This window comes from Wyeomyia smithii, chromosome 2, assembly GCF_029784165.1.
Source record: "Wyeomyia smithii strain HCP4-BCI-WySm-NY-G18 chromosome 2, ASM2978416v1, whole genome shotgun sequence".
NCBI classification, from domain to species: domain Eukaryota; kingdom Metazoa; phylum Arthropoda; class Insecta; order Diptera; family Culicidae; genus Wyeomyia; species Wyeomyia smithii.
The window spans coordinates 263,490,605-263,517,097 of NC_073695.1; the positions used below are offsets into that span (position 1 = coordinate 263,490,605).

The following is a 26,493-nucleotide window of genomic DNA, read 5'->3' on the forward strand; positions in this document are numbered from 1 at the left end:
TTGGGATGAGGGCTATTCACAGCGAGTCAGTTTTTTGTTTTGGTTTAGTTATAGTTTTGCAGTTTTGTCGATTTGTAAAAAAATTCTATCTTCCTTTTGTTGTATATAGATCTAACTCGGTGACTTTATCTGCTGCAATATGTTTATGCTTTTAATTTGCTCGTTTGAGTTTGTTTTTGTCGCTTATTCTTTAACAGGTTATGTTACTAGTTGTAAACAATGCGTTCGTTCGCGGTTGCCATCTTTACTCATTAGCGGATTTTGCTTGATTTATACGGTAAGGATAGGTGGCTTGTTGTTTTTCCCTCATGAATTCTACAAATATGAACGTGATTTTTTGAGTACAGGTTTTTAATGATTCTTGAATGTTTACAATTTACACGATGAGCCGTGCCGCCATTTTGTATTGGGCAACTATTTTTTTTTTTGTTATATGCTGACATGATTCGTAATTTCTTTAGCTAATTTGTTTTCTGTTTTGCTTTAGTATAAACACTTATTTACATCGTTTATTTAGAACAGCTTTAGTTTGTACAGCGCAGTCTGGGCGTCCTTCGTACATGTACTGCGCATGCGCGTGTTTACTCTCAATTCTTGCGTTCGCTAATTCAGACTATGTTGATGTTATTTTTTTCCTTTGTTTCATGGCAAATGACTTATCTAAACATGAGTTAATGAAGCTGTGTGTCATTATCATAAGACTCAATTTCGCTTGACTGTCATTCTTAGGACAATTAAAACAAAACCTATAACATTTGTTGAAGCTAAAGCTCACACGCTCAGTTTGTAAAAATATTCATCGAATTGCTCACCGTCCGTGGCTCTGCTCGTATCTTTTTTCGATCTCCTATGAGTAAACTTACGCCTACTTTGCAGCCAGTTTTATCACCGTTCGCAGAAAACAAAAAGAAACATGGAAGCGAAGCCATTTTTTTTCCTGTTGCTTAGGTGTTTTGTTATACATATCTTCTTTTGTATTAGTAGTAGGTTGTAGTGGTAATAGTAGTAGTTGTAGTAGTAGCTCTTACACGTTAGAAAAGGTAACTTTACATCACACTGGGTTTCTCCTCGGTCTGCGCAAGCCGTCCTACATTTTTACCTTCGATTAGTTTTGTGTATATTTGAAAGAACTGTTTCCAGGTGGGTTACGATGAAGGTTTTTTTTTGTTATGATTTCAACTCACCCGATTCCGTTGATATATATTATGTTTTTTTTTTCTTTGAAGTTTGATATTTTTTCGAAACATTGAACTGAACTATATTTTTGTGGCAGGCAGAAAAGGGCGAGAGGAGTCTGTTTTACCTTCTTTCGGTTTTTAACATTTTTTTGCTGTATTGTGAACGTGAAAAGCAAGTTTCAAGCCTCATGGTGAATCAATGTTATGTCATGATATAAAAAGTTCAGATTTTCAGAAGCTGTTTACTAGATTTACTAAGCTGTTCGCTACTCTAAAGTTTACGATCTGAGGAAAATCTTTAAAAAAAAGTACTATATAGACCTACGAAAGTCATAAATTAATATCCAATTAAGAAAGAACCTGTTTTATACACATTTTCGGGGCAAAAATTCAATAAAATATAGAGTCTGCTTCTTAAATTCCAGCAGTGTCCCACAAGGAAGCAACATGGAGCCATTAGTCTGCAGATAAATTCGCAAAGCATCCAATAGCCGTTACGAGTTAGTTGTTTTCTGAAAAACGCTTTAGTAACTGAAGTTGGAAATCCAGACCCGTCTTCCCACCCCTTTTCTGCCACACAAACGAATTCGAGATTAGCAAACCTTCTGTTTTCTTTTTCTTCTTCTTTGAAGCACTAGTAAACGACGACACGTCTTCGCGCGGATCAATCGGTACCGCTAGCAAGATGATGATCTAAAGCACACCTTTTTTAGCATACATACACATAGACATAGCGATTTCGACTACTAACAGCGATAATTTGTTTGTTTTCAATGTTTTTTTTTGCTTGTTTGTTCTTTACTTCCGTGTTTGTTTTTAATATTTTCGAACACAATCATTGCCTAGAACTTACAATCCAATTCATTCATCGAAATGTGTCTCCTGCACTGGGCAGAAAGAACGCAGCATTAATGTATTTAGACCCATATCATTACCGGTTAAAGTGTATAGTGTGTAGTGTGTGTGTTCGTGTGCATGCGCGTGGCAAAAATATATGAAAGTGTATATGTGTGTGTATGTGTAGGAGTGTGTATCACACAAGCGATAAATTCAGTTGGATTTTTTCTCTTGCTGACTTTTGTCGGCTAGCCATCGTAAAACATTACGGAACTTATCGCGCAAGCCTACTGTCAAGCGGTTTTCCTAATTAATTTCGAGCACTCAACGTTTCTAGGAATAAAAAACTAAAACTTACTATTACGCACTTATTCACGAGTCAACAAATAACGTAGTGGTATTTATCCTTGTTTTCTGCTTGCTTTAACTTATAGTTTTCGAGCTCACACTTTTTTTATTGCAGTTAGGTTAGATTTGTTTTTTTTTATTACTCTCAGTTACGCATGTTTGTCTGTTCGCTCGGCCCAGCCGTTTATGTGCATGAGTATTTGTGGCGGCGAATGGTGATGGTGATGGTGGGGAAAGGAGGAGTGTTTGGCATTGTATTCGGTATGAGCTATCAACCGAATGTCTCACACAACCGTTAGCCGTTTTGGTTGCTAGTTTATTTGTTTGCTTGTGATTTTGCTTTTTTCTTGATGCACTTGATATTTACCTATTGTGTAAGATGAGCTTGTGAGATGCTATCTCTGAGTTTGACGATGATTTTTGATCTGGTAAGATTTGTTTAGGATTGTGTCAGTTGTGGTTTTGTTTTGCTTTGTTTTGGTAGTTTTTGTCGTTCACCTGGTTTTACATCCCTGACGGCTAGAATATCTCTGAATTACCGCGAATAAAGAATTCATTCATTCTGCTGATTGTTTTCTTTTTTTTCGTTAGAAAAAAAACTTAAATTTACTGGAGAAATAATAAAATACACAGTTCAGTAAACAAACCAAACAAAACAGATACATCATAAAAAACAGCATTAGTCTTGTGTTTTTTTACTCTGTTGTGGTGGAACGCTAACCTGATTGTTCTCTTCGCGGATAGAAACGATTTGAACCCGGTTCCTTTGATGTCGAAGAGTATGTCAAAGTAAAATGCACAGCTCTAGACTATTTGGGTACATCTAGTGAGGGAAGAAAGAGAGAAGCAATGTTTTTGTTTTTCGTTTCTTTTTCAAAAGTGTCAACATTTATAAGTACGGCAGTGTAGGTGTATATCCTTTGCTTACTAAGTGTAACATGTTCTGAATAAACTTCACGAATATCACTTTCTAAATTACAACACCATTTATATAACTTCCAGCTAAGTCTTTACAATTTGTCTTGGTTAGTTGCGTGTAGTAATGCTATTTTTAGGATTAGTACAAGAAGAAACTAGGACGTGCACAAACCGATGGAAAGGTTTGCCGGACTTTCGGAGCACTTTTCGCTAACTTGCCTGAGGGGAAAGTCCCGCAATCTTTTCCGTTGGTCTGCACCGTTAAAACAATACACACATTGAAACAGTTATCGAGAACGAACTAAACGATCGGCTAAGAAAAAACGAACAGAACGAACAGAGGACAGCACATCGATAGAGAGGAGCAGGAAAAAGAAAACTTACTTCAATATATCAGCGGTAAGGTCGATCCCTTTTTCTGGCACTTCAGAATTATCCGGATCGCTAGCCGGCAGGGATAGCAAATGCTATGCTTCTAAAAATATTAATGCTGTTGGTTTCGGTTCTAGGTTTGATTTTTTCGCTTCGACTACTAGAAACGTTATATCGTTTTTGTCGCGTGCGGCGAAGCACTCCGCTATCAGTCGGGCGACGTCCTAGAAGTGACAGATAAACGATAAGTTGTATCGAGGAGGAGAATTCCGCCCTTACCTGATGGTGCAATCCTTCGACTTTGTTACCGTCGACCTCCAGTATCAGCTGGCCTACCTCCAGTCCGCCTGCCTCATACGCTGCTCCGTGCTCCTGCAATGATATGTAGTTTAAATTAAACTTTCAGTTGAATTACAGGAAAAAACGATCAGTCAGACTTACATGAATGTTGATGATTCGCGGCAATGGATGCTTGGTGTTGGCTCCACCCTCGATTGCAATGCCAAGAATGGGTTTCGATTTTTTCACTGTGATGTGTAGATTTCCTCTATGGTCAGGTACTATATGTGGTGGCTGGTCTTGGCTTTGTTCCAGCGATGAGCCGTTCTGGTCCATCGGTAGTCGCTGCATCGACTGTACCGTGCATCGTTTCAGATTGCGAGGGCAGAAAAAAAAAGCAACAGTGTTTATACTGGGTAAAACAATCGATCCGAGCAAGGACCGGACATTCACAGCATATAGTGCCAACTGTTGGAGTTAACAGCTTCCGATGAAGTGATGCATCAGTGGGTTTCGGAAGATTTGTTTTTGATTATTGTGAAGGCTCAATTTTATCAATAATGTTTTCATCTTCTCAATTCCGCTTCCGATTATCTATTTAAATTTAATATCTATATGGCATTATTGGCTATAAATTTTCTACACAACTGAATTGTTCATTCATCCAGATATGTTTAACACAATTTTGACGTGTATTGAACCGCTCCTGTGACTTCATCATATGTAAATATACCGTGCAATCGTTAGGTCGGCCTGTTTTAAAATCGGTAACGTCCTTATCAATAATCTTTTTAAAGTTATTGGTGACAATGAGAAATTATAGTTTATTTTCGCCAAAGCTGCAGAATTTGATTTGGAACTGAACCACAATAAACACATAGCCGATAAAGATGGAGAATATCTCAAGAACTAAACTGATAACCGAATAAAATCTGAAAATTTGCTTTCTCGAATGGATTTTAATTGAGATAGCTAGAAAGGATACAAGAACTCTTTCCGATATTAGTGTAAAATCTCGGAATGGAATTCGGATATTTCCTAAAAATATTGAAAACCACAAATCTAGTGTCTATTTTTGAATCTAGCCAAGAATTCACATAATGATGTGATTTCGCACCATTCAACTTTTGCGTAAGAGCTGTTCATTGAATTTAATAGAAAATGGAAACCACGTAAAAGATCTCCATTAGAATTTATGAAAGCATTCCCGATCAGAAGAACAAAATTAAAAAAATTAAAAGTTAGATACAAAATATATATATTTTGACTCGGATCTGTTTTTTTCCCATATGCTTTTGGTAACAAAAATGATTCTGAATAATATATGATAACGAATTCTGAATTTGTTTTAAAACAGATCTAAAAATATTTTTCGTCTATATCAAAAAATGTTGTTTCTAACATTAGTTGTTGTTCAACTATTTCATCAGCTATTTCATTTTATTAGAAAGCTGACACGTTAGTAACAAAGTTATATATAGGTTTAATACTAATGAGAATACTTTTGTTTTAATTTCTGTTATTTTACCACCTAACGGAATAATATTAAAAGCACATCCTGAAAGATTTTTCTAGTAAAAAAACTAACAGCTTCTGTTACTGAAGTGCTGAAATAGCATGAATTCTACCTAGTAGAATATGATTACATTCAACGGAAAACATTGGCGAATGAACTAACTCAAATCACTTCCGCTGTTCCTCAAGGGTTACGTTTAGGACCTCTTTTTATTATGTACATTAACGGCTTCTCAAAATCATCATTGTGAAACAAAGTCTTGGCATAAATTTCAGCAATTTTTAAAAGCCATAGCGCTTTCTTCGGTGCATTACCTTATTTTAAAATGCAAATTAATCTAGGAAACTTATTAAGTACCGTCTGCCAGGGTGACATTAGGCCACGCTCACCCCCGTTGAGCCAAAACGGGAAATTACTTGAGATATCTAGAACCTCATGCCTCAAATTGAATACTATATGAAACACGAAAAATTTATTCACAACTTGAAATGGAATACAGATGACATTAGTGAACTGTTTTACTTAAATAATAATTTAAATTATAGGGTGAAAAACACGCGCAAATGACGTTACCAAAAAATGTCCCACAAAAAGTTGCCGAGTTATCACTACCGAGATTTATGAAAAACGCAATAAACGCAAATTCTCGGCAATAAATTATCGAGACTCGGCAGTAAATTTTAAGTGTGTACTTTATGGTGTCGTCTCCGATGTGTTGAGTAAATGCAAAGTGATTGGTTCCTTGTTTCTTGGGGCCGACAGAGGTACCCATTCGATGAAAAAACTCTTTTATGCATATGCTCTAACGTTAATCTAGACGGAGTTATTAAACTTGCAAGTTTTTTGGATACTCTTCCACAAAGTGGCTCTAACTTTAAGTATATACCACTTAAATCAATTCTGTTGGTTTCATTTGAAAGCTGAGAAAATTCTCGAACAGCCTTTATTTGTCTAAATAAAAAAAATAAAAAAAAATAGAAACCAAAATGTTCAGAAGTAGAACTGTTGTAAACGTATTTTGATGTTTTCTCACAAAAAACCTAAATTAATCCACCTATCGGTCGGACCCAGCCTTTCTCATTCAAACTTATTATTTGTAAAAATAGATTTACATGAACGCTTCAATCCAATGAATGTGTATTCACTTTTTGGGTTCTAAAATAATGATGTTGTAATATAAGTATAAAATATGCAATTTGACGGAATGTAAATGCTCAATAAATAGCGAAATAAAAGTAATGAGCGATACCGGGAACATTCAAATGGTACGATAGCACATTTAAATTATATTGTGGCCACATATATTGATCAAAGCAGGTATAGTTTTAAATAGCCTTTGAATTTCTTTTCTTTCCATAACTTTTGAACCACATATCAAATTGTTATGAAGTTTGTTATTGGTAAGTTTGAGAGATGACTCGTTCGTATGACACTAGTAATGTTCAAATAAGTCTTGTAATCTTCGAGATAATAGAATTTCGTTGTTTTATTAACAATTTAATACATAACGGTTGCTCAGTTCGATTATAATCAAATGAAATGGGAACGTATAGGGCAGCCAAACTTTGAAACCGCGTGTTAAATCATAATTCATCAGTTAACCCTTAACTAGCCTGTTCATCTGATAATACAATTGATCAAATCGGTTGTGTACCTTCTGAGATAATGAAGTTTCGTGATTTTCACAATTCGGTACATTACAGACGAAGTTACAGTTCGATTACAGTAAAATTCAATAGGGTGTTATGAGTCAGCTAGACCTTTCATTTGACACTCATTTCTTGAAAATCGGTTCAGCCATCTTTGAGAAAAGTGAGTGAGTTTATGTATTCTTCGGTATATGTTTCCTTTGATAGCTAGATTTCACATTTTTGACCATAACAGGCAAAGTAATAGTCCGATTACAAAAAAAAATCAATAGGGTCTCATGTAACTAGACCTTTCATATGACACTGGTTTTGTGGAAATCGGTCCAGCCATCTCTGAGAAACATTAGTAAAATTAAACAGTCTTCAGAAGACGTTTCTTTTAATAACTTTTGAACCACATGTTCAATCTATATAAAATTCAAAAGTTAAGGGGTTTTAAAATAGCCCGTTCATTTGATATCAATTTTATTGAAATCGGTTGTGTGGTTTTTGAGATATTGATGTTTCGTGATTTTTACATTTTTAACAAAACCTCTAAAATAAAAATCCAATTACAATGGCAACTAGAACTTTCATTTGCATATAATTTCATTAAAATCGGTCCAGCCATCTCTGAGAAAAGTGAGTGAAAAAAAATCTGCACATACACACACACACACACACATACAGAAAATGCTCAGCTCGTCGAACTAAATGAAGTGATATATGCCATTCGGCCCTTTGGAGTACTTTCATATCTTCGGTTTTGCAAGTGATTGCTATACCTTTCTAGGAGAAAGGCAAAAAGTTTAAAAAATTATTCATTAGGAGTAAAATATTCGTGCTGAAGAAATAGCCAAAATAAAAGAAATGACTTTGAATTTCGTACACTTCAATCACGAGCAGTACCGGGAACGTACGAATAGCACAATACCAAATTTAAATTTTGTTGAGGCCATATGTTTTGAGCAAAGCGGTTACAGTTTTAAATAGTCTTTGAATTTCGTTTCTTTTCATAACTTTTGAACCACATATCAAATTGCTATGAAATTTCTTACTTGTGAGTTTGAGAGACAACCTGTTCAAATGACACTAGATTTGTTCAATTATTTGAACGTGTGATCTTTGCGATAATGAACTTCCGTTGTTTTTATAATTTTATACATAACGGTTGAAATAAAAATACGATTATAGTCAAATAAAATGGGAACCTATAGGAAAGCCAAACTTTTCATTTGACACTCAGATTGTTGAATTTAGTCCAGCCATTTTCGGGAAAACGAGTGAAATTGAAAAGTCACCGGAACATGTTTCTTTTCACAATTTTTGAACCGCGTGTTTAATCAATATAAAATTCATCAATTAACCTTTAACTAGCCCGTTCATTTGATACCAATATTGTTCAAATCGGTTGTGTACTTTCTGAGATAATGAAGTTTCGTGATTTTCACATTCTGGTACTTTACAGACGAAGTTACAGTCCGATTACATTGAAATTCAATAGGGTGTTATGAGGCAGCTAGACCTTTCATTTGACACTAATTTCGTGGAAATAGGTTCAGCCATCTCTGAGAAAAGTGAGTGAGTTTGAGTAGTCTGCGGAATATGTTCCTTTTCATAGCTGGATTTCACATTTTTAAACATAACAGGCAAAGTAATAGTCCGATTGCAAAACAAATCAATCGGGTCTTATGGGGCAACTAGACCTTCCATTTGACACTGATTTTATGAAAATAGGTTCAGCCATCTCAGAGAAACATGAGTGAGATTAAACACTCTCCAGAACACGTTTCTTTAAATTACTTCTGAACCACACGTTCAATCTTTATGAAACTCAAAATTTAAGAGTTTTTCAAGTAGCTTGTTCATTTAAAACCAATTTTGTCAAAATCGATTGAGTAGTTTCTGAGATAATGATGTTTCGTGATTTTCACATTTTTGATCATAACCTCTAAATTAAAAATCCGATAGCAATGAAATTCAATAGGGTCTTATGGGGCAACTAGACCTCTCATTTGCAATTATTTCATGAAGATCGGTACAGCCATCTCTGAGAAAATCGAGTGAGATTGGGAGAGCGTTACTCACACACACATACGCACACACACACACATACAGAAAATGCTCAGCTCGTCAAACTAAGTCGATTGATATAAGAGATTGGACACTTTGGAGCACTTTTATACCTTTGGTTTTTCCAGTGATTGCTATACCTTTCTAGGAGAAAGGCAAAAACGTTATTAACACTCTATTTTTTTCAATTGAATGTTTCAACCTGCTCTACAGCTTGTTCTTTGACCCATGAACCAACCCATGCCCCAACATTTTCTATTTCTGAGAATCTTGGAGACGTCATTATGTGTATAGAGGCTGTCTCAATTCAATTTAATTCAGTTAGGTATACATTTTTTTACAATTTGTATGAAACGCTAGATTTGATTCATACACGAACATTCGCGTGTATAGATTCTTCTACCCTTGTTCATGTTGAATAATTACTCAGTTTGAGTTCTAGTACACGCAAAACTTTTCCTTGTTACTTTAAGAGCAATAGCAAAAATCTGTTACTTAAAAGGCAATAAAGTTTTTCCTCAATCAAGTAACAACACATACTGTCATATATTTTGCACGTGTTATGGGAGTACGACTATCTAAAAATGGTCGTTTCAACCACATGCAAAAGCTTCTCTGTCGAAAAATGCTCCCTTTTAAGCAGTATTTTTCCCCGTCATACAGTATGCAAATGTTGATGATTTCAAAGATTTCAGATGCGCCTTGAAATCACATCACGATCTGTAAACTGCGTTAGAGAAAAACACAAACATTCGCTTTTTTGCAAGCTATCTAAAAACACACTCATTGGTTCATGGAAACTCATTTGGACCTGTTTGAAGATACAAAGTTCGTGCCCGCCTAGAACAACATTCGCAACTCCGGCAACTCTGATCGCATGGTACCGTGCTGGATCGAAACCCGTACAGTATCAAAATCCGTACACCTTGATGTTTTTCAGTTTTAAGAATTATAAAAATAAAAATTCATATGATAGTTACATGTACATTGTACAGGTAATCATCATATGAATTTTCATTTTTATAATGCTTAAAACTGAAGAAAAACATCACGGTGTACGGATTTCGATACTGTACGGGTTTCGATCCAGCAAGGTATTACATATTTCCATTTCAAGAAACACTGGGGTACGAAACAAAAGTGTTTCTAATTAGACATTTGAGGTTGACGGTTAAGATTCTGATTATGTGTGAATAAAGAGTACAGAAATGAACCTGACCGTTGCATCAATACAAATGCAGCTAGTGAAGTCTCGATACCAGGCATGAGGAAACCACAGCACTTGAAAGCTCATGTGGCCCATCTGCTAACAAACACACCACGCAGGGCATTTCGTATTACCAGTGATGGGCAGCGCTAATCGAAAATTTAGCGACGCTAATCGCTAAGTCGATAACCGGAAAATTTAGCTCGATAATCGCTAAACGCTAAACGCTAAACCCACATTAGCGGAACTTCCGCTAATCGCTAATCGCTAACTTTTTAATATGTAAATAGTCATATCGCTATATTTATTGCTCGTGTTTTGTAAGATTTAGCCCACTTTGATCTTTTTTGGTTAAACAAACGAAAACAATTACTCTTTAAAGCTATTTACAGCATGAGGCTCACGAAACGGTATTCATATTTAATTTTGTAAAAACAAGAATAACAATATCGCACGCTTAGCCTGGGGGCTAATAGCGGTCTCGATCAACTATAAATATTAGTTGAGAGAATTCGTTATCGATATTGTTTTTTTTGGCACATTTTGCATGTGTAGGAAAAGTACAACGATACACCGTGCCCCAGTGCTGAGTCGAGTAAATTTCCAACTCGAAAAGATCCTCGGGGACCAAAACAAGAATAACAAAAGTTAGTTAGCTTGCATTGAAAATAGATACTCTTAGGAATGTTTTCATAAAAATTCAATTATATTCTGAATCGAATAAGTAGAACCAAAGTTGTCATAATTTCAAGCGCATTGAAATTTACCAAAGTTCCTGGTGTGCCGAAAATTCAATCTAGACCTTGTGCTTGTTCTTCAAAATGCTCCTGTGGCTTGTACGGTAGCTGGAACTCCATTCTAGGGTAAAAAACTGACAAAAGTAACTTTCGCATTAAAGTATGTTCATCTTTCGAAGCAATTTACGTACGCCATCAGCTATTCACAGTTTTTCTAAATATTTCTATTGTCGCTTCTCTACAAAATTTAGCGAATTAGCGATTAGCGTTTCGAGAGCCAAAATTTTAGCGACGCTAACAGTTTCGCTAACCAGTTCAAAAATTAGCGAAATCGCTAAATCGCTAAATCGCTAACTGAATTTTAGCGTCGCTAATTAGCGAATTAGCGAATTAGCGGAATGGTGCCCACCACTGCGTATCACTCTTCGTCGCGACCTCAAGACAAAACATTGGTGAGCCATTTGTAAACACGCCAACCGAGGGTTTTTAACTTCAGCACATGAGGCAACCGAGAGCTTGCAGTTTCGGGGAACACACAAGCATTAGTCGCCACCATGAGATTGACAATGGAATAATAATGGATAGTTGGATGTTAGCCATCGCATACAACCACCTGAAATATTTTTTTCATATGTACTTTTGAAAAAATGAAGCGTTTGAGAAAACACATGTAGGCATGCGGGCTCCCGAGGGCTCAAGAAGTTAAGAACACTCGGGCCTGTGTTTGTCTTTCGAAGGGCTGTTTTATCTAGAACACTGCGAGTTTTTCGTTTTGTATACGCACCGAAGGGCAATCTAAATACCCTCCGTGGCATCGCTTGAAACACACACCCGGTGGTGTGATGGGTCTAGACCAGGGATGCCACATGTACAAATTAATCTGTATTTTACAGATTTTTTGCCGCAGTAACGGTACAGAATCTGTATATACAGATATACAGATTTTCGTCGAAAAGTACAGATTTACAGATTTTTCGAAATTGACATTAATTTTTAAAAACAATCCAAATTTAATTTCATTAAATATTAAGCAAATTGAACATATTTTCAACTCCTCACACGTTTTAAGCCGAAAATTTTGTTTATGTACCATAAAAACTTAAAAAATACAAAGTTCTTTATGTTTAAAGAATACAGATTTTTTTTTACAGATATTTTTGTTCCAGATACAGATGCTCAGATTTTTCCAAGGGAAAACACAGATTTAAATGTGGTAACCCTGGTCTAGACATGCCTGCTCGATACACATACATTGCAGTTCTTGGTTGTATGTTCTCCGACAGAAAAACATATAAGCGTGTAGCCGTCATATAGTTTGTTACTTTTTGGTTATTACACAAGTAACACGCGTTGTTATAGAATAGTTGACGTTACCTTTTCCGTAACGCATCTATCACCAGAAAATCGCAAAAATTGAAGGCTGTTATAGAACAAGTACCGATACTATATAAAATATGCATAAAAGCAAGCCAACTTGATAGAATGAAGTGGCAAAATACATCTCGAATACTAACCTACGGTATTGCGCAAATCTGTTGCTATGACAACTGCTAAACAGCGCATGCGCAGTGCAACTAGATTGACAGTTGTTTTTATCAGTGGCAGTTTTAATTGATTATAAATTGATGATAAAAAATGATATTCAACCTTTAAAATGAGTTGTTTTTTTTTGTTTGAATATTAAAATGGTTCTCGCATAGTTTCAACGTTATCTGGACGTAATCTAACAAAACTAGAAAACGTTGTTAGATATACGATAACGAAAGTTGGAGTGGTTACACTGCAAGCGTTTTGTTTATCATTTGATGGCGCATTTTGACCCGCTTCGAATAAATATACAAATCGTTCAAATAACTCAAATATTAATTTGATCAAGTAATTTTATATTGGCGAATACAACGATCTTTGTTCTAGGGAAAAGCTCTTTACAGTTACGTAGTGTGTAGTGAGGATATTGTTTGTTGGACTCATGTCATTGAAAATATCTCCAAAACCAGCAAAAACGAGCTTGCTTTCATTGTAACTTATTTTCTAACATGTTTTGTGTGTTACTTGGGGTCCTGAACACAAAAAGTAATAAAATGTGGCTATACAGTAACAAAGTCTACCTCGTTTCTGTTGGATGTAGAACAATACGCTGGAAAGAGCATTCGGCAACACTACTTTTCAAACGGTTCCACCTCATGAGTAAGAGAAGCCGGTGGCTTATCGGACGCTTTCGTGACGTAAGATGGTTTGAAGCCTTGATGATGGTTAGATGGTTGGATGGTATGTACCGGGAAACGAAACGCCATGGGAGACCCCAACCGCATGCGTGAAGGTAGTAAAAAAGCAACTGAAATATCGAGCAGCCTCTGAGTTGTTGTCTGATAATGTTATCGCATCGGACCCCTACCGCATCCCATCCGGAAACGCTAACTGAGTAGCAGATAAATCTGGGATGGCGGTCATACGGACCTGAAAGCGAGTTACATGGTTGCTGAGGTAAAAGGAGTGTTCATTAAGCAGACAATGTGTGCAGTAGGGAAAGCGAAAAATAAGCTAACTGGAAATATGATACAGATTTGGAAAAATACACCGCATCCCGAAGGGACTTGAACCCGCAATCTCCCTGTTCGCGGGCTCAAGACAAAACACGCAGAGCCATCCGTTGACATGTGAGTCTAAGGTTTTCGACTTCGGTATATGAGGCAACCTCCGATCCTTGCAGCTGGTTTTTAGGTACGATGCTGGGCTAACAAGCCAGTCATGGTAGGCTCGAGTCCCGACTCGGGAGAGACTGTTAGTGCTAGAAGGATCGTAGAGCTAGCTCCGCAATTGTCCTGTACATATGCTAAAACAGTTGGCTGCGAAGTCTGCTTATAATAAACAGAAGGTCGAGTTCCGAATCGAAATGTAGCACCAAGGCTTTGCTTTGTTATGAAGCAACCGAAGGCTCATTGTTTGCGAAGCTGCCGAAGAACTATTTTATTTAGAACACTACGGGTGTTCGTTTTGTGTTTGCACTGGAGGATAATGAAAATACCCATAGTGGCAAAGCTTGCCTGTTTCCGTTAAGGTGGATGCTATTCTCTCCGTCACCAAAACGGCATAGATAGCACTCCAGTGTAAAGGAGAGGCATTTGCTATTGCACAATCGTCACGCTAGACGTAAGAAACACATTTGATAGCGCCAGTTAGGAGTCTGTAGCGTATGCGTTTCGGAGTCTTCGAGTGCAGTTGCCACTGTAAAAGAGTCTAGAGAATAACTCTCAGAATCACGTGCTGGTTTACAACAAACATGAGGGTCAGAAATGTAGCCAATCACCGCAGGTGTACCGCAAGGTTTCATCCTGGGTCCGGTATTGTGGAATACCATATATGACGGTGGGTTGAAACTTAAGCTCCCTTCGGTGCGGTGATTGTGGTTGTAATTGTGATTGCAGACGATATATCGCTAGAAAACTACGGTGAGTCAATCAATGAGGCCGAGTTGAAGACTGCGTTATTCATACGCGTAGTTGAGGATTGAATGCACTCCAGGAAATTGGAGTTAGCGCATCATAAGGCAGAGGTAATTGTAGTGAACACCCGTAGATCCGACCTGGGGGCGTCAATTGTATGATGTCAAATAACTCGGTGGTGAATGGCAGCAATTGCAAGCTTCTTGCTAGCCTGTTAGCGTCCGTACTCATCTATGGCGGGCTAGTGTGGTCAAAAGCGTTGGGTAAATCCAGTTACCGCGGTAAACTAAAAAATACCTACATGCTCATGTGCCTTGAATGCGCGTACCGAATCGTGGCATGATGCCTATAGGCATTATCGTCAGAGAAGATGTGGAGTGCTTCAACCAAACTGACACGAGAGGTATACAGGAGGTCATCTTCGATGGTGGTGGGATTGGTTCAATTTTACCAAGAGTAGATAGACATATCGACTTATATTCGTATCGCCCGAGAGGCGCATTGGGAAAGTTAGCTTCCATCTGACACTGATCCTGTCAGGTAATGGCAAAGGTTTGGGCACACGGAGTCACTCATATGAAACCGTAGAGCATGTGCTCTTCAATACCCTCATTTCGCACAGGTGAAGAGCGAAATGTTGACGGTGAACGGATACCACACCGGACAATCTAGTGCAGAGTACGTGCGACCCCGAAGGAACTTGGAGAGCAGCCAGTGCGCTACTCCAAAATCATTCTCGTGTTGCAAGGCACAAATCAACGAGTCAAACATCGAAATGCCAGTGAAAGCTAACTGCCCGTCTCCATGTAGCTACCTAAGAAGCTAAGAGCTAAGTTACGAAATAATCGGATGCACTAAGCACAATCGCGTCTCCGTGATGCAATGTCTAACGGTAGTAGTCCAGGGAGAGAAAGGGTCGGAGATCTGTGGAAAAGAGATGATTTGGAGTAGAGTGACGGGTAGGCAAACTAATTGCTCAGCATCACACTGGAAGTTGCAATACGGAGACCTGGCGTGGCACCATTATTACCCATGCTCCTAACGGGTATTTAATTGAATATCAGAATGATTTTAACCCTCTAGTGCCCAGTGCCGCCTTTAGACGGTCTTCTGTTTCACCTCAGTCAGTTCGATCAAAGATGGCGTCAAAACAGCAAGCACTCCGCGAACGCGTTGTACGGTTCTTCAAAACGCATGAAAGTGAAGGAAAAAAAACAGCCTGATGGCATAGCGTCATGTTTCAAAAGCTAACATCTCAACGTATGTGTGAACGAGATAGTGTATCACCGCCACTGTTCATACACCTCTTCATGATAGCTGACAGCGGGCACAAATGGATTTGAGCCCAGGGCATGAGTTCATTGTCATTCACAGTTACTCGGTATAGGGATGTCAATGGCTTGGAAAAAACCTTACAGAAATCCACTTGCGGGATGACAGAATCCAGTAAACAGTACCCGTGAGCACTGTTTACCGAATCCTGGCATCCCAGAACTTTGAATGGAGGACCAGCAATGGTCGCCCGGCGAGAAACATGACGGAAAAGAAAAAGGAATCTCTTGAAAAGCTGTTCGACAACAGGAACCGCATTCTGATGGGAAGTACATCTAAGGCGTCTTTCCATTATGTTGGCGTATTTTAAGAAAAATACCGTACGTATCCAAGAAACGGAGCCCGACCAACTTGCCTCAGTACCGTCCCATGAAAGAATTTTCCATCTTCCACAGTGCTCTGGTGCACAAGAATAATTGGTGGGTCATGGGCACCAAGCAGCTGGCCACGAGGATCCAGAGTTGCATCCGAAAGATGGATGTCAGTGCCGTTCAGCGCTCTTGTGAGGGCATCTCCGCCAAGTTTCGCCGTACGGCTGACTACGACCCCTTTGTCAACATTCACAGACTTTTTTTAACTGTTATGTTTTTAATTAATAATGCTGAATTGCTTGAAAAAAAAAAGAGTGAAAAGAGCGTGGAAAAAAGCGTAGAGCGTAAAAAGGCCTTGGGGCCTCTCAAAAGAGAAGTTGCGATAAGTCTAGGTAAACAATTCGCTGTACAAGAGTTCATGCAGCGGTCACTTTCCGTGCTGCTGCAACACAATAAGTGATTCCGGATTCTAACTCGACAGAACTTCAGGATCATAAACTCTACCAAAAAGAAGTATATGGTGGTTGGTAGCACCGTGGTAGCCCGTCAGATGCTAGTGCTGCGGTAGCGATTGATAGGAAAACATTTCTTATAGTCCACGAATTTATTTACCTGGGTACACTAGGAACGTGTGAAGTTGACCGTGAGAAAAAGAGGTGAAGAGTGGTCGTAAACAGGCTCCCTTACCCGTACAAAACATGCACTTCATAGACCACGGATTCCTTCCGTACCCCTTTTTAACAATGAAGTATGGACTGCAAGAGACCGATCGGCTCTTGATGTTTTTGAGTGTAGGATTTTGTGATCAGTTCTTCGTAGCAAACAGGAATACGGTGTTTAGCTCAGACGCAAAAATCATGAAGTGTAACAGGCATACAAATCGGTGGATATAGTAACGAGGATAAAATACGGCAGGCTCCAATATATAGAATGCAGTAGAAAACGAGGCAGCCCTGACCCACAGTCCTAAATTCGGCCCTGCTTATGGCACATTAAAAATACGAAACTTCCACTGTTAAAAAAATGGAAAAGGCCCTAAAACTCAAAAAAAAGTTTAGGTGTATAAAAGTATTTCAAAGTTTCTTAGAAAGCTAACATATTGATATTTTGCAAATCGCATCGCATTGGAAAAAATACTGCAAATGTAACTAACCAGCGGCGCTGAATTTAAAATAGATACAAAAATTTATCAAAACATGAAGCCAGTAAAACAATAAATGAAATGGAATTACGCAAATGTCCCTAATCAATATCAATATGTGCATGAATGTAGGGTGTTGTGGTTTGTAAATATTTTTAGATACCTACCAGCAAATAAAAACCAATAAACTCAAAACCTCAGATTGACAGCTCGGTAATATTCATCAGAGCATTCAAATAAAAATGTAATCATTAAACCTTCCGAGTGCTTTTCAAGATACACTAAATAATTTCTGACGCTGGTAAAAAAAGTCGTTATAACTTCAATAGCCAAGTTGCACTCCAATTTACAATATTCAATATCTCTCAATTCTATTCAAGAAAAAGAAACAATATTGCAGGAGAAACACCGAAATTATAGGAAGCGATTATATCGAAATAAATCAACATTATGATGTTGATTTTTTTTTTTGAAAAAAGAGCGTCGCGAATGTGTCGATCATATCTTAGGCAGAGGATTTTTTTCAAACGTTGAATTAGCACATAACGCCAGCTTCGAGGCTCAATCAAATCAAGTAAATTACTCAACCATGGAACTGGTAAACTCTAAATAGTTAAAATACTATAAAACACCGAATCATCGAGGGTTAGCTTTCCAGGGTTGAGATCTATCCTGTTTCTCCTCGGAATGGCCCATTTTTGCATCACTTCATTGGTAGCTGTGGACTGAAAAGAAAAGTGTTGCTGTTATCGAGTAGTCACAACACAAACAACACAATATACAAATAAAACTTTGATTAGCTGCTTACGGTTATCCTTTTAAAGTACTAAAAAAATATACTCTCAAAATTACATAGAAATACGTGCTGATAAACTTGTTTAATTCATGAACCGTGTCAATACTAACTAGTTTTCATCTAAACCTTCGAAACAACAAGACTCAAAAGAAAGAAGAAACTATGTGCTTTTACTGCTTGATAAGTGGTGTTTAGTAAACTTCTACCAGCAAAAAAAGTAAACTAATCCGGAGGATAATTTCCTCCACTACTAGCCGAACCATTTTATTGACTATGCATGAGTAATGAATGAAACTGTGTGCTGAACTATTTCTGATGAGCTTGACTAATACATACGTACGTACAAACTACTACAACTGTCCGTCTCTATTGGTGAACGAATTCACTAGTACAGTTAGCGAACAAAATGAAGGACGACAAGCTGACCCAACCCTATTGGGGGACCTAGTACCGCACATTCCCACTAGAGGGGGTGTATAGAAACAAACAAACAAAACAAAAACATTCACAAACACAAACTAAACCGAACGTAAAACAGTCAGCCATTTCAAATCAAAGCACACTAGACCGACCGATCGACGCCGACACTCTGTTGGCTGGGGTGTCGATTTGTGTCGGCGTATTTTGTTTTTTTTTTGCTGTGTGTGTTTTGTTTTCATTCAAGCTTTACCTGATGCCGTCTGACACCTGTTTCGGATGCCAACAGCGATCCGCCTTCATCTTTCATATCAAAACTTCTAGATAACTTAGTGGCTAATTCCTACGGAAGGCAGTGGGGGGATCGTTTGATGTTTAGTTTTGTCGATTGTGGTTGGTTATTGGTGTAAGCGTGTATTGTTTTTTTTTTTGTTTGAATTTCACGTTTGCAGATTGTTGGTTACAGTTGATATGTACAACGGATGATTTATTTTTGGTATTTGTTGTTGTAAATAATTGGGCGGAAAGAAAAATCGAAAAGAGGGTAAATTAGTTATTAAAGTATCAAACAATAGACGGCTGAAGAAATTTATGACTAAACGAAAACAAAAACACTGCGGAGGTGTGTAAACAATGAGGTAAGACCATTCGGTGTCTCGAGTGTATGTGTGTTGTACAGACTAGAAATGGTGAACACATAAAAAAGTATTGACATTTTAAGTGAATAGTGTAGTTGATTCCTGTGCACAGTGTATTTTGATAATCCCTGACATGTCACCTAGTAGTGAGAAACACGAAATGCTCAGTTGCTTTTTTTCTTCAGCTTTTGTTATGAGAAAGCATTTTTTCAGATTCCTGCCAAGAAGCCCTGCGCCCGATATCTACAGCTGCATGAATTACTAGAGAAAATTAAACATAAAATCATAGAAATTATCGCAAAATAAACTACGTCCATTGCATGAGTAGTTAGTCTACGGATGTAATAATATCGCTAGTTCTACTAAGGCGTCGCGTTAGCTGTACTCTCGATTACCATGCCACACATTTGCAATTTTGAGAGAAGTTGCATCCTATGAGATCTATCGTTTTATGACACTTTATGAAACTACAATTGAACCTATTTATTTGCCAATTTCTCGAACGAGAACGACTTGATAAGGCAAAACAATTCACGTTTGAAAGGATATTAAAATCTTCAAGGGCAGACATTCGATGAAAGCAAAGCGTAAACATTCTCATTATGGATCATTTATTGAAAAGTTACGGCGTACATTTGTGAACAAACAAAAAGGCGAGGAACATAACCACGATTTCTCAATTTTAAAATAAACATTTTTAACTGAAATTTTTAATTTCAAATTCATTCATTGGCCCGGAACCTAAAATTGGCCATTCGAAATCCCAAATCCAAGTCTGTAATTCCGGAAACTGTTAACCTAAATCAAAGATCCGTGAAGTCAAGAATATGGGCACCAAAATTGTCTTTAATTCAGCGAAATTAGGAATTTTTATTCTTAAATTTGAAATTCAAAACACAGAATCCAAAAGCGAGTTACAAAATCCCAACCATAATTCCAGAGCCATCATTCGAGGTTTAAAGTTTGTAATCCAAAGTCTGTAATTTGTGACCCTAAATCCGCTTTCAGAGCCATAATCTAAAGGCAGAAACTCGAAAAACAGACTAACAGAAGTACAAAATTAAAAATGCGAAAAATCCAAGAAATGAAATCCAAAATTCTTTCTTCATGATCCGATTTCGGTACTACGTTCTTTTGAGTTGAGTATTTAGTTGGTTGAAAAACTTATACTAAAACCCGAGATCAGAATTACATAATCTAAAGCATGAAAGCTGTTATTTAGAATCGAGCATCCGTAGTATGAAATCCTTACTTTGGTCAAAGATGTTAGGATTTTAAATTTCAAACTACCATCTCAAAAGCGAGATTCGCCAAACAAAATTAAAAATCCAGAATTGGAGAAACAAAGAAAAGGTTAAAATGAGGAAACGTGGAATCAGATTCCAAAATTTTAGACGTTAATCGTATCTCAGTTTCTAATTTCCGAACCACAATTCTAATATCCGGGATTCAAAATCTTTATTCTAAAACTTGAAAACTAGAATTCGAGACACAGAATCGGAGATCCAAAATACGAGATTAGAACCATAAAATCTATAAATCATGACTCAGCCTTTGTGGTTCAAATTCTGTAATTTAGAATCAAGTTTTTATTTCTAAAACCCGCATTTTAAGTCTGCTTAAAAAACCGCAAATCAATATATACAAAAAATCTCCAACAAAGTACGTATTTCAGAAGACTGAATATCTATGACAAGAAAATTAAAATTTTAAAGCGAAGTTTGAAGTCCCGCTACTGAAATTCGCAGCAGAAATCCAAAGTTTAAATTTCAAAATTCGAAAATCGATTATTTTGAATTCTAAACAACAAATACCAATTTCAAATTTTGTAATACGAGCAGTGGTGGGCACTATTCCGCTAATTCGCTAATTCGCTAATTAGCGACGCTAATATTTGCTTAGCGAATTAGCGATTTCGCTAATTTTTCAGTTGGTTAGCGGACTGTTAGCGTCGCTAAAAATTTAGCCTTCGAAGCGCTAGTCGCTAAATCGCTAAAATAAATTTATCTACCTCATCTCAACTCAAGTGTCGCAATCATAGCTGGCAACTCTGAGAGTAATGAACATCTTGTTTTTGCCTTATCAGTGGTAACAGTGTAAAAAAGAAGCCATAAATATTTCACGAATCTGTCGAAGTGCAAGTGACAAAAACAAAATCTGAGTAGGTACATATATTTCATTTAGCAGTCGGATTAAAAATATATACGTTTGAATTTACACATTTTGTTATCGGAAAGTACTTAATGGTTGTACGAGCAGACAAAAAAGCGGTATCATTTACGGTAAGTATACGTTGGTTCGAATTTCTAACTATCGTTAAGAAATACCTTTGTTAATTATTATTATGAATTATTAATTTGGTGAAATCATGTCAATTTTAAAAACTGCCTTTTCTTAAATTTTAGTTGCGATGACTGAAGATAAGACTATTGAGATCGTAGAATCTGCTCAGCATGAAATGCCGATAGAAGAGAAGCAACCACAGTTTAATCCGTGGCCTCATTTGAAAGATTATTTTAATTTTTCCAAGCGAAATGCAAAAAACCAACTTCAACTCTTTTTTAAGTGCAAGCTTTGTGCCCCTAAAAATACAACAATCAAAGCACATGTGAGCAGTTATTTTAATTTGAAATCCCACATAAGACGAAATCATCCGGCAAATTTCGTAGCATTTGAACAATGTATCAAAACAGGAAGTCTCCGGGGAAAGAAAAGAAATGAGTGTGGTGCAAGTAATACCGATCTATTTCTAACAAAACCAGGACAAACTTTGTCTTCGAATATGCGCCAAACTTTATTTAATGAATACCGCACAAACTCCAGCGTTCATGAGAAGCAATCCACGTTTGACGAAAAAATCGTCAATTTTTACGTTCAAAATATGTTATCATTTCACTCCGTGGAATCCGATTCATTCAAAGAATTGATCACAACGTTGAACCCAAAAATGTCATCCATGTCACGTAGAACGCTTGGCAGAAGGATTACTGTACAATATAAGGAACTCGAGGAACTTTTGATAAGGTAGGCAGAATGTATTTGAAAAAATCGTAATACAAAGTTGCGTTAACATTATCTTTATATGAATCTGTGTTTGGTTGTAGAACCTTAGAAAATATCCAGTGGGTATCTACAACGGCAGATTGCTGGTCGGCACATAATCGATCATACATCGGCATGACAGTTCATTGGTTGCATCCGGAGACGCGTCAAAGACAGCATGCTGTACTAGCATGTTCACGAATAACTGGTCATCACACATACGACGTTTTGGCAAGAGCGATTGATACGGTCCATTGTAAATTTCATTTACAAGACAAGGTTATGAGAACAACAACGGACAATGGACGAAATTTTGTAAAATCTTTCATTCAATTTGGATTAGAAATAAGTTGTTTACCAGAAACACTCTCTGACGACGTCCACCAGGGAGAAATGGATTCGAATAGTGATGAAGAAGAGGAGCCAGTTGCTATTCAAGATATTCTCACCGAATCCTCTGAAATTTCTCTTCCCATGCACATGAGATGTGCTGCACACACGATTAATTTAATCGCAACCGTTGATGCGAACAAGGCACTAGAAAACAATGCCTTTAAAAATGCTTATCGAAAAGCTATGAGTAAGGCACAGGGATTCTGGAACCTACAGAGTCGCAGCACCGCTGCTGCTGATTTAATATCTACGGACTTAAAAAGAAGATTGGTTGTGCCAAATGCGACGCGATGGAATTCTATGTTCGATTCTGTTCGTGTTTTAAATGAAATTATCAAAAACGATCACAAAGCTGTATGTAGAGTCATGATACAGCTCAAGTTACCTACGTTCTCCGAGCAAGACGTTGGGTTTCTGAAAGAGTATGAAAAGGTTATGACCATAATAGCAATATCGCTGGATAAAATTCAATCTGAAAATCAGGCTTATTTTGGATGCCTTCTGCCTGCGTTAGTGGTTACCACTATGAAGTTAAAAAATCTTATGAAACAAAATCTCAAATTCTGTTTATCATTAGTCAATGCTTTACTTGTTGGAATGGAAAAAAGGTTCTGTTATCTTTTCGAAGATATAAACTGCTTGCTGGCGTCGGCTTTCCATCCAAAGTTTAAGCTGTTCTGGTTGGAGAAATTTGATGAAAAAAAGTTCTCCCGTGTACAAGTAGAGATGGAAGGTGTCGTCAAAAAGCTGCTAGCAGAAACCAAGCAAGATAGTGTGTGCTCTGGGAGTGGTGAAGAAGACCCAGAAGATTTCTTCAGTTGTGTATTAATTTCCAAAAAAAAAATGAGCAAAAGGGTTGACACTCATGACGAAAAAGCTCGTATGTTAGTAAAATCGTGGTTAGCAACTTGCTCTGAAGATGAACTTAATGATGCTGCTTTTAAGAACGAAACCATTTTAATTGATTTATTTATTAAATATAATACACCGATTCCATCGAGTGCCGCAGTTGAACGGATGTTTTCAATCAGCGGCGACACTCTTAGAGCAAAAAGAGCTACCCTTTCTGATTTAAATTTTGAAAGACTTGTTTTATTGAAGGGTAATAATCATCTCAAATTAAATAAATAATTATTTTCATTATTATTGTATTCCGTTAAGATGAGTTTTTATATATTTGTATGGTTCATATGATACAGCCCCATCCACCAATAAATATCATCCAGAAACAATATTTTCGCAGGAAGACAAAAATGTGGTTCGCTTTATTTTTTCCAATAAAAGGACAACAGTTATTTAAGATGATTATTGATTATTAATATATATGCTACGAGAAGTATTCTGCCGTTAGCGATTAGCGATTAGCGAAAGTTACGCTAATATGAGTTTAGCGTTTAGCGTTTAGCGGTTATCGAGCTAAATTTTCTTGATAGCGGATTAGCGATTAGCGTCGCTAAATTTTTGGTTAGCGGTGCCCACCACTGAATACGAGTAATGAAAATTGGCACCAGAAACCGAGACCTAATTTCAAATCGAAAACAGACAGAAAAGCATTTGGGTTGAAAAAAAAAAAGGAATGAATCCATAGTAAAATCGTACAATATTCAAGTTTCCTTTTTCTTAGATTTAGTTAGGTACTCGAAAACTTTATACCAATAACCCGAGATCAGAATTTCATAGTTAATGAATAAACTGTGGCTCAAAATCCAGCAATGAGCAGTCCAAAATCCAAAACCTGTAATGCGAGGTCCAAGATGTCGAAATCTTGAATTCTACGTTCGAAAACTGCAATACAAAATGTAGCATCTGCAAGCCAAAATCCAGGATTCGTGCTAAAGAAGTTCGTTGGCTGCAATTTAAAGTTCGAAACTTTTCGAAGGTTGTAGTAAAGAATCTGACCAAAATAAAGCTCATTTCCAAATTTCAAAGTTTTCTAGATCTAAGGCTTTTGGAGACTGGGAACATTGCCAACAAAACATCCCGGTTTGCGAGATATGGTAAACTGGAATATCAATAAAAAAGACAGATTCTGAAATTCAAATTTCTAATTCCGGAATTTAAAGTTTGAAACCTAAGATTGCAGAATAAAATCCGCAATCAAAGATCCAATACAAGAAATTTATTGTTCGGAATTTGGAGAATTGGAAGAGAACCAAAATCTGAAATCTAAAATACAAAAACCATCAAGAACCCAAAATCGAAAATTTTGTATTTTCTGCATATCTACACACCGGCATCTCAGGTTCTGGACATTCCCTCTAGCATCTACCGACATTCGGGTTACAAAAGCTAAAACATAGAATACAAAAACTGTAATAAATAAGTAAACTGTAATATAAAATTTATTTCTTAGAGATGCTATACCATCATGTTGTACCGCATTGAAAAGTAACGAAAATCTTGTATCGAAAACTCGAAACATAAATTAGATTATCTATGGCACGAAAGTTGTTTTTGAAAATCGAACTTCCATAGTATGAAATCCATAAGGTGAAATTTAGAAATAATCTGAAATGCGCAATGATGGGCACCGCTTACCGAAAATTTAGCGACGCCAATCGCCAACTTCATGAACTAATCACATTTTTTGTCCTAAGACTTACATTTTAAGTTATAAAGTAGGCAATGTATGTGATTTTTTCAAGAATGCTAATAATGAACACGGGCTAAGGATGTGATAAAGACTTAGAAAAATCGTCTCGTCTAGAAGGGACTCGAACCCGCAATCTCCCGCAGCATCCTTGAAAAAATCACATGCATTGCCTACTTTATAAGCTATTCGCTAAACCGCTAACCGGAAAATTTAGCTCGATAATCGCTAAACGCTAAACCCACATTAGCGGAACTTTCGCTAATCGCTAATAAGTTATATTCATTGCTCGTGTTTTGTAAGAGTTGGACCACTTTGATCTTTTGTCGTAAACCAAACGAAAACAATTACTTTTTAGAGCTATTTACAATAATCCACAAAACAGTGTTCATACTTGATTTTATAAAAACAAGGAGTAAAATTTAAAAACAAATTTCAAAAATAAAGCCTTGGTGCTTCATTCCGATTCGAAGCTTGACCTTCTGTTAATTCATACACCGACTTCGCAGTCGACTGTTTAGTGTACAGGACAATTGCGGGGCTAGCGCTACGATCCTACTGACACTAACAGTCTCTCCCGAGCCGAGACTCGAAAAAAGTTATTCAGCTTGCATTAACAATAAATACTTTTAGGAATGGTTTCATAAAAATCCAATTATTATCTGAATCGAAAAAGTAGAACCAAAGTTGTCATAATTTCAAGCGCATTGCAATTTTCAAAAGTTCTTGGTGTGCCGAAAATTCGATCTAGACCTTGAGCTTGTTCTTCTAAATACTCCTATGACCTGTACGATAACTGGGACTCCATTCTAGGGTAAAAAGTCTATCTTTCACTTGTGTAGTCAAGAGAGCAACTCTAGACAATTAAGACAATTGAACGTTGTTTGAATGAAACATACGTTACAAGAGTATCTTTCGCAGTAAAGTATGTTCATCTTTTGAAGCAATTTACGTACGCCATCAGTAATTCACAGTTTTTCTAAATAGTTCTATTGTCTCTTCTCTACAAAATTCAGCGAATTAGCGATTAGCGTTTCGAAGGCCAAAATTTTGGCGACGCTAACAGTTTCGCTAACCAGCTCAAAAATTTGCGGAATCGCTAAATCGCTAATTGAATATTGGCGTCGCTAATTAACGATTGGCGAATTAGCGGAAAGGTGCCCACTACTGGAAATGCGACAAAATATGGCCTTTGTGCTACATTCCGGTTCAGAACTCGACCTTCTGCTTATTATTCACAGACTTTGCAGCCAACTGTTGAGTGTACAGGACAATTGCGGGGTTAGCTCTACGATCC

The 26,493-nt window shown here is 37.1% G+C and overlaps 1 protein-coding gene across 5 annotated transcripts in view; it reads right to left on the reverse strand.

Annotated features, from left to right (window-relative positions):
• Nucleotides 1-1,203: 1,203 nt before the first annotated feature.
• LOC129724148 (whirlin-like) overlaps nt 1,204-26,493 on the reverse strand; it is a 34,231-nt gene continuing 8,941 nt past the window's right edge. Inside the window, exons 2-7 of one of the 5 annotated variants that reach the window (XR_008727876.1) lie at nt 18,787-18,876; nt 4,095-4,286; nt 3,933-4,025; nt 3,666-3,877; nt 3,085-3,186; nt 1,204-2,972 (exon numbers count right to left, since the gene is read on the reverse strand). Coding sequence is in view for 2 of the 5 variants with exons in the window: in XM_055678805.1 (XP_055534780.1) it covers nt 3,749-3,877; nt 3,933-4,025; nt 4,095-4,286; nt 18,787-18,876 (504 nt within the window). In the remaining 3 variants the exon portion in view is untranslated. Of the gene's footprint in view, nt 3,878-3,932; nt 4,026-4,094; nt 4,287-18,786; nt 18,877-26,493 lie in introns of all 5 variants that reach the window. The other 4 variants (XR_008727874.1, XR_008727875.1, XM_055678805.1 and 1 more) reach the window with 4 other exon arrangements.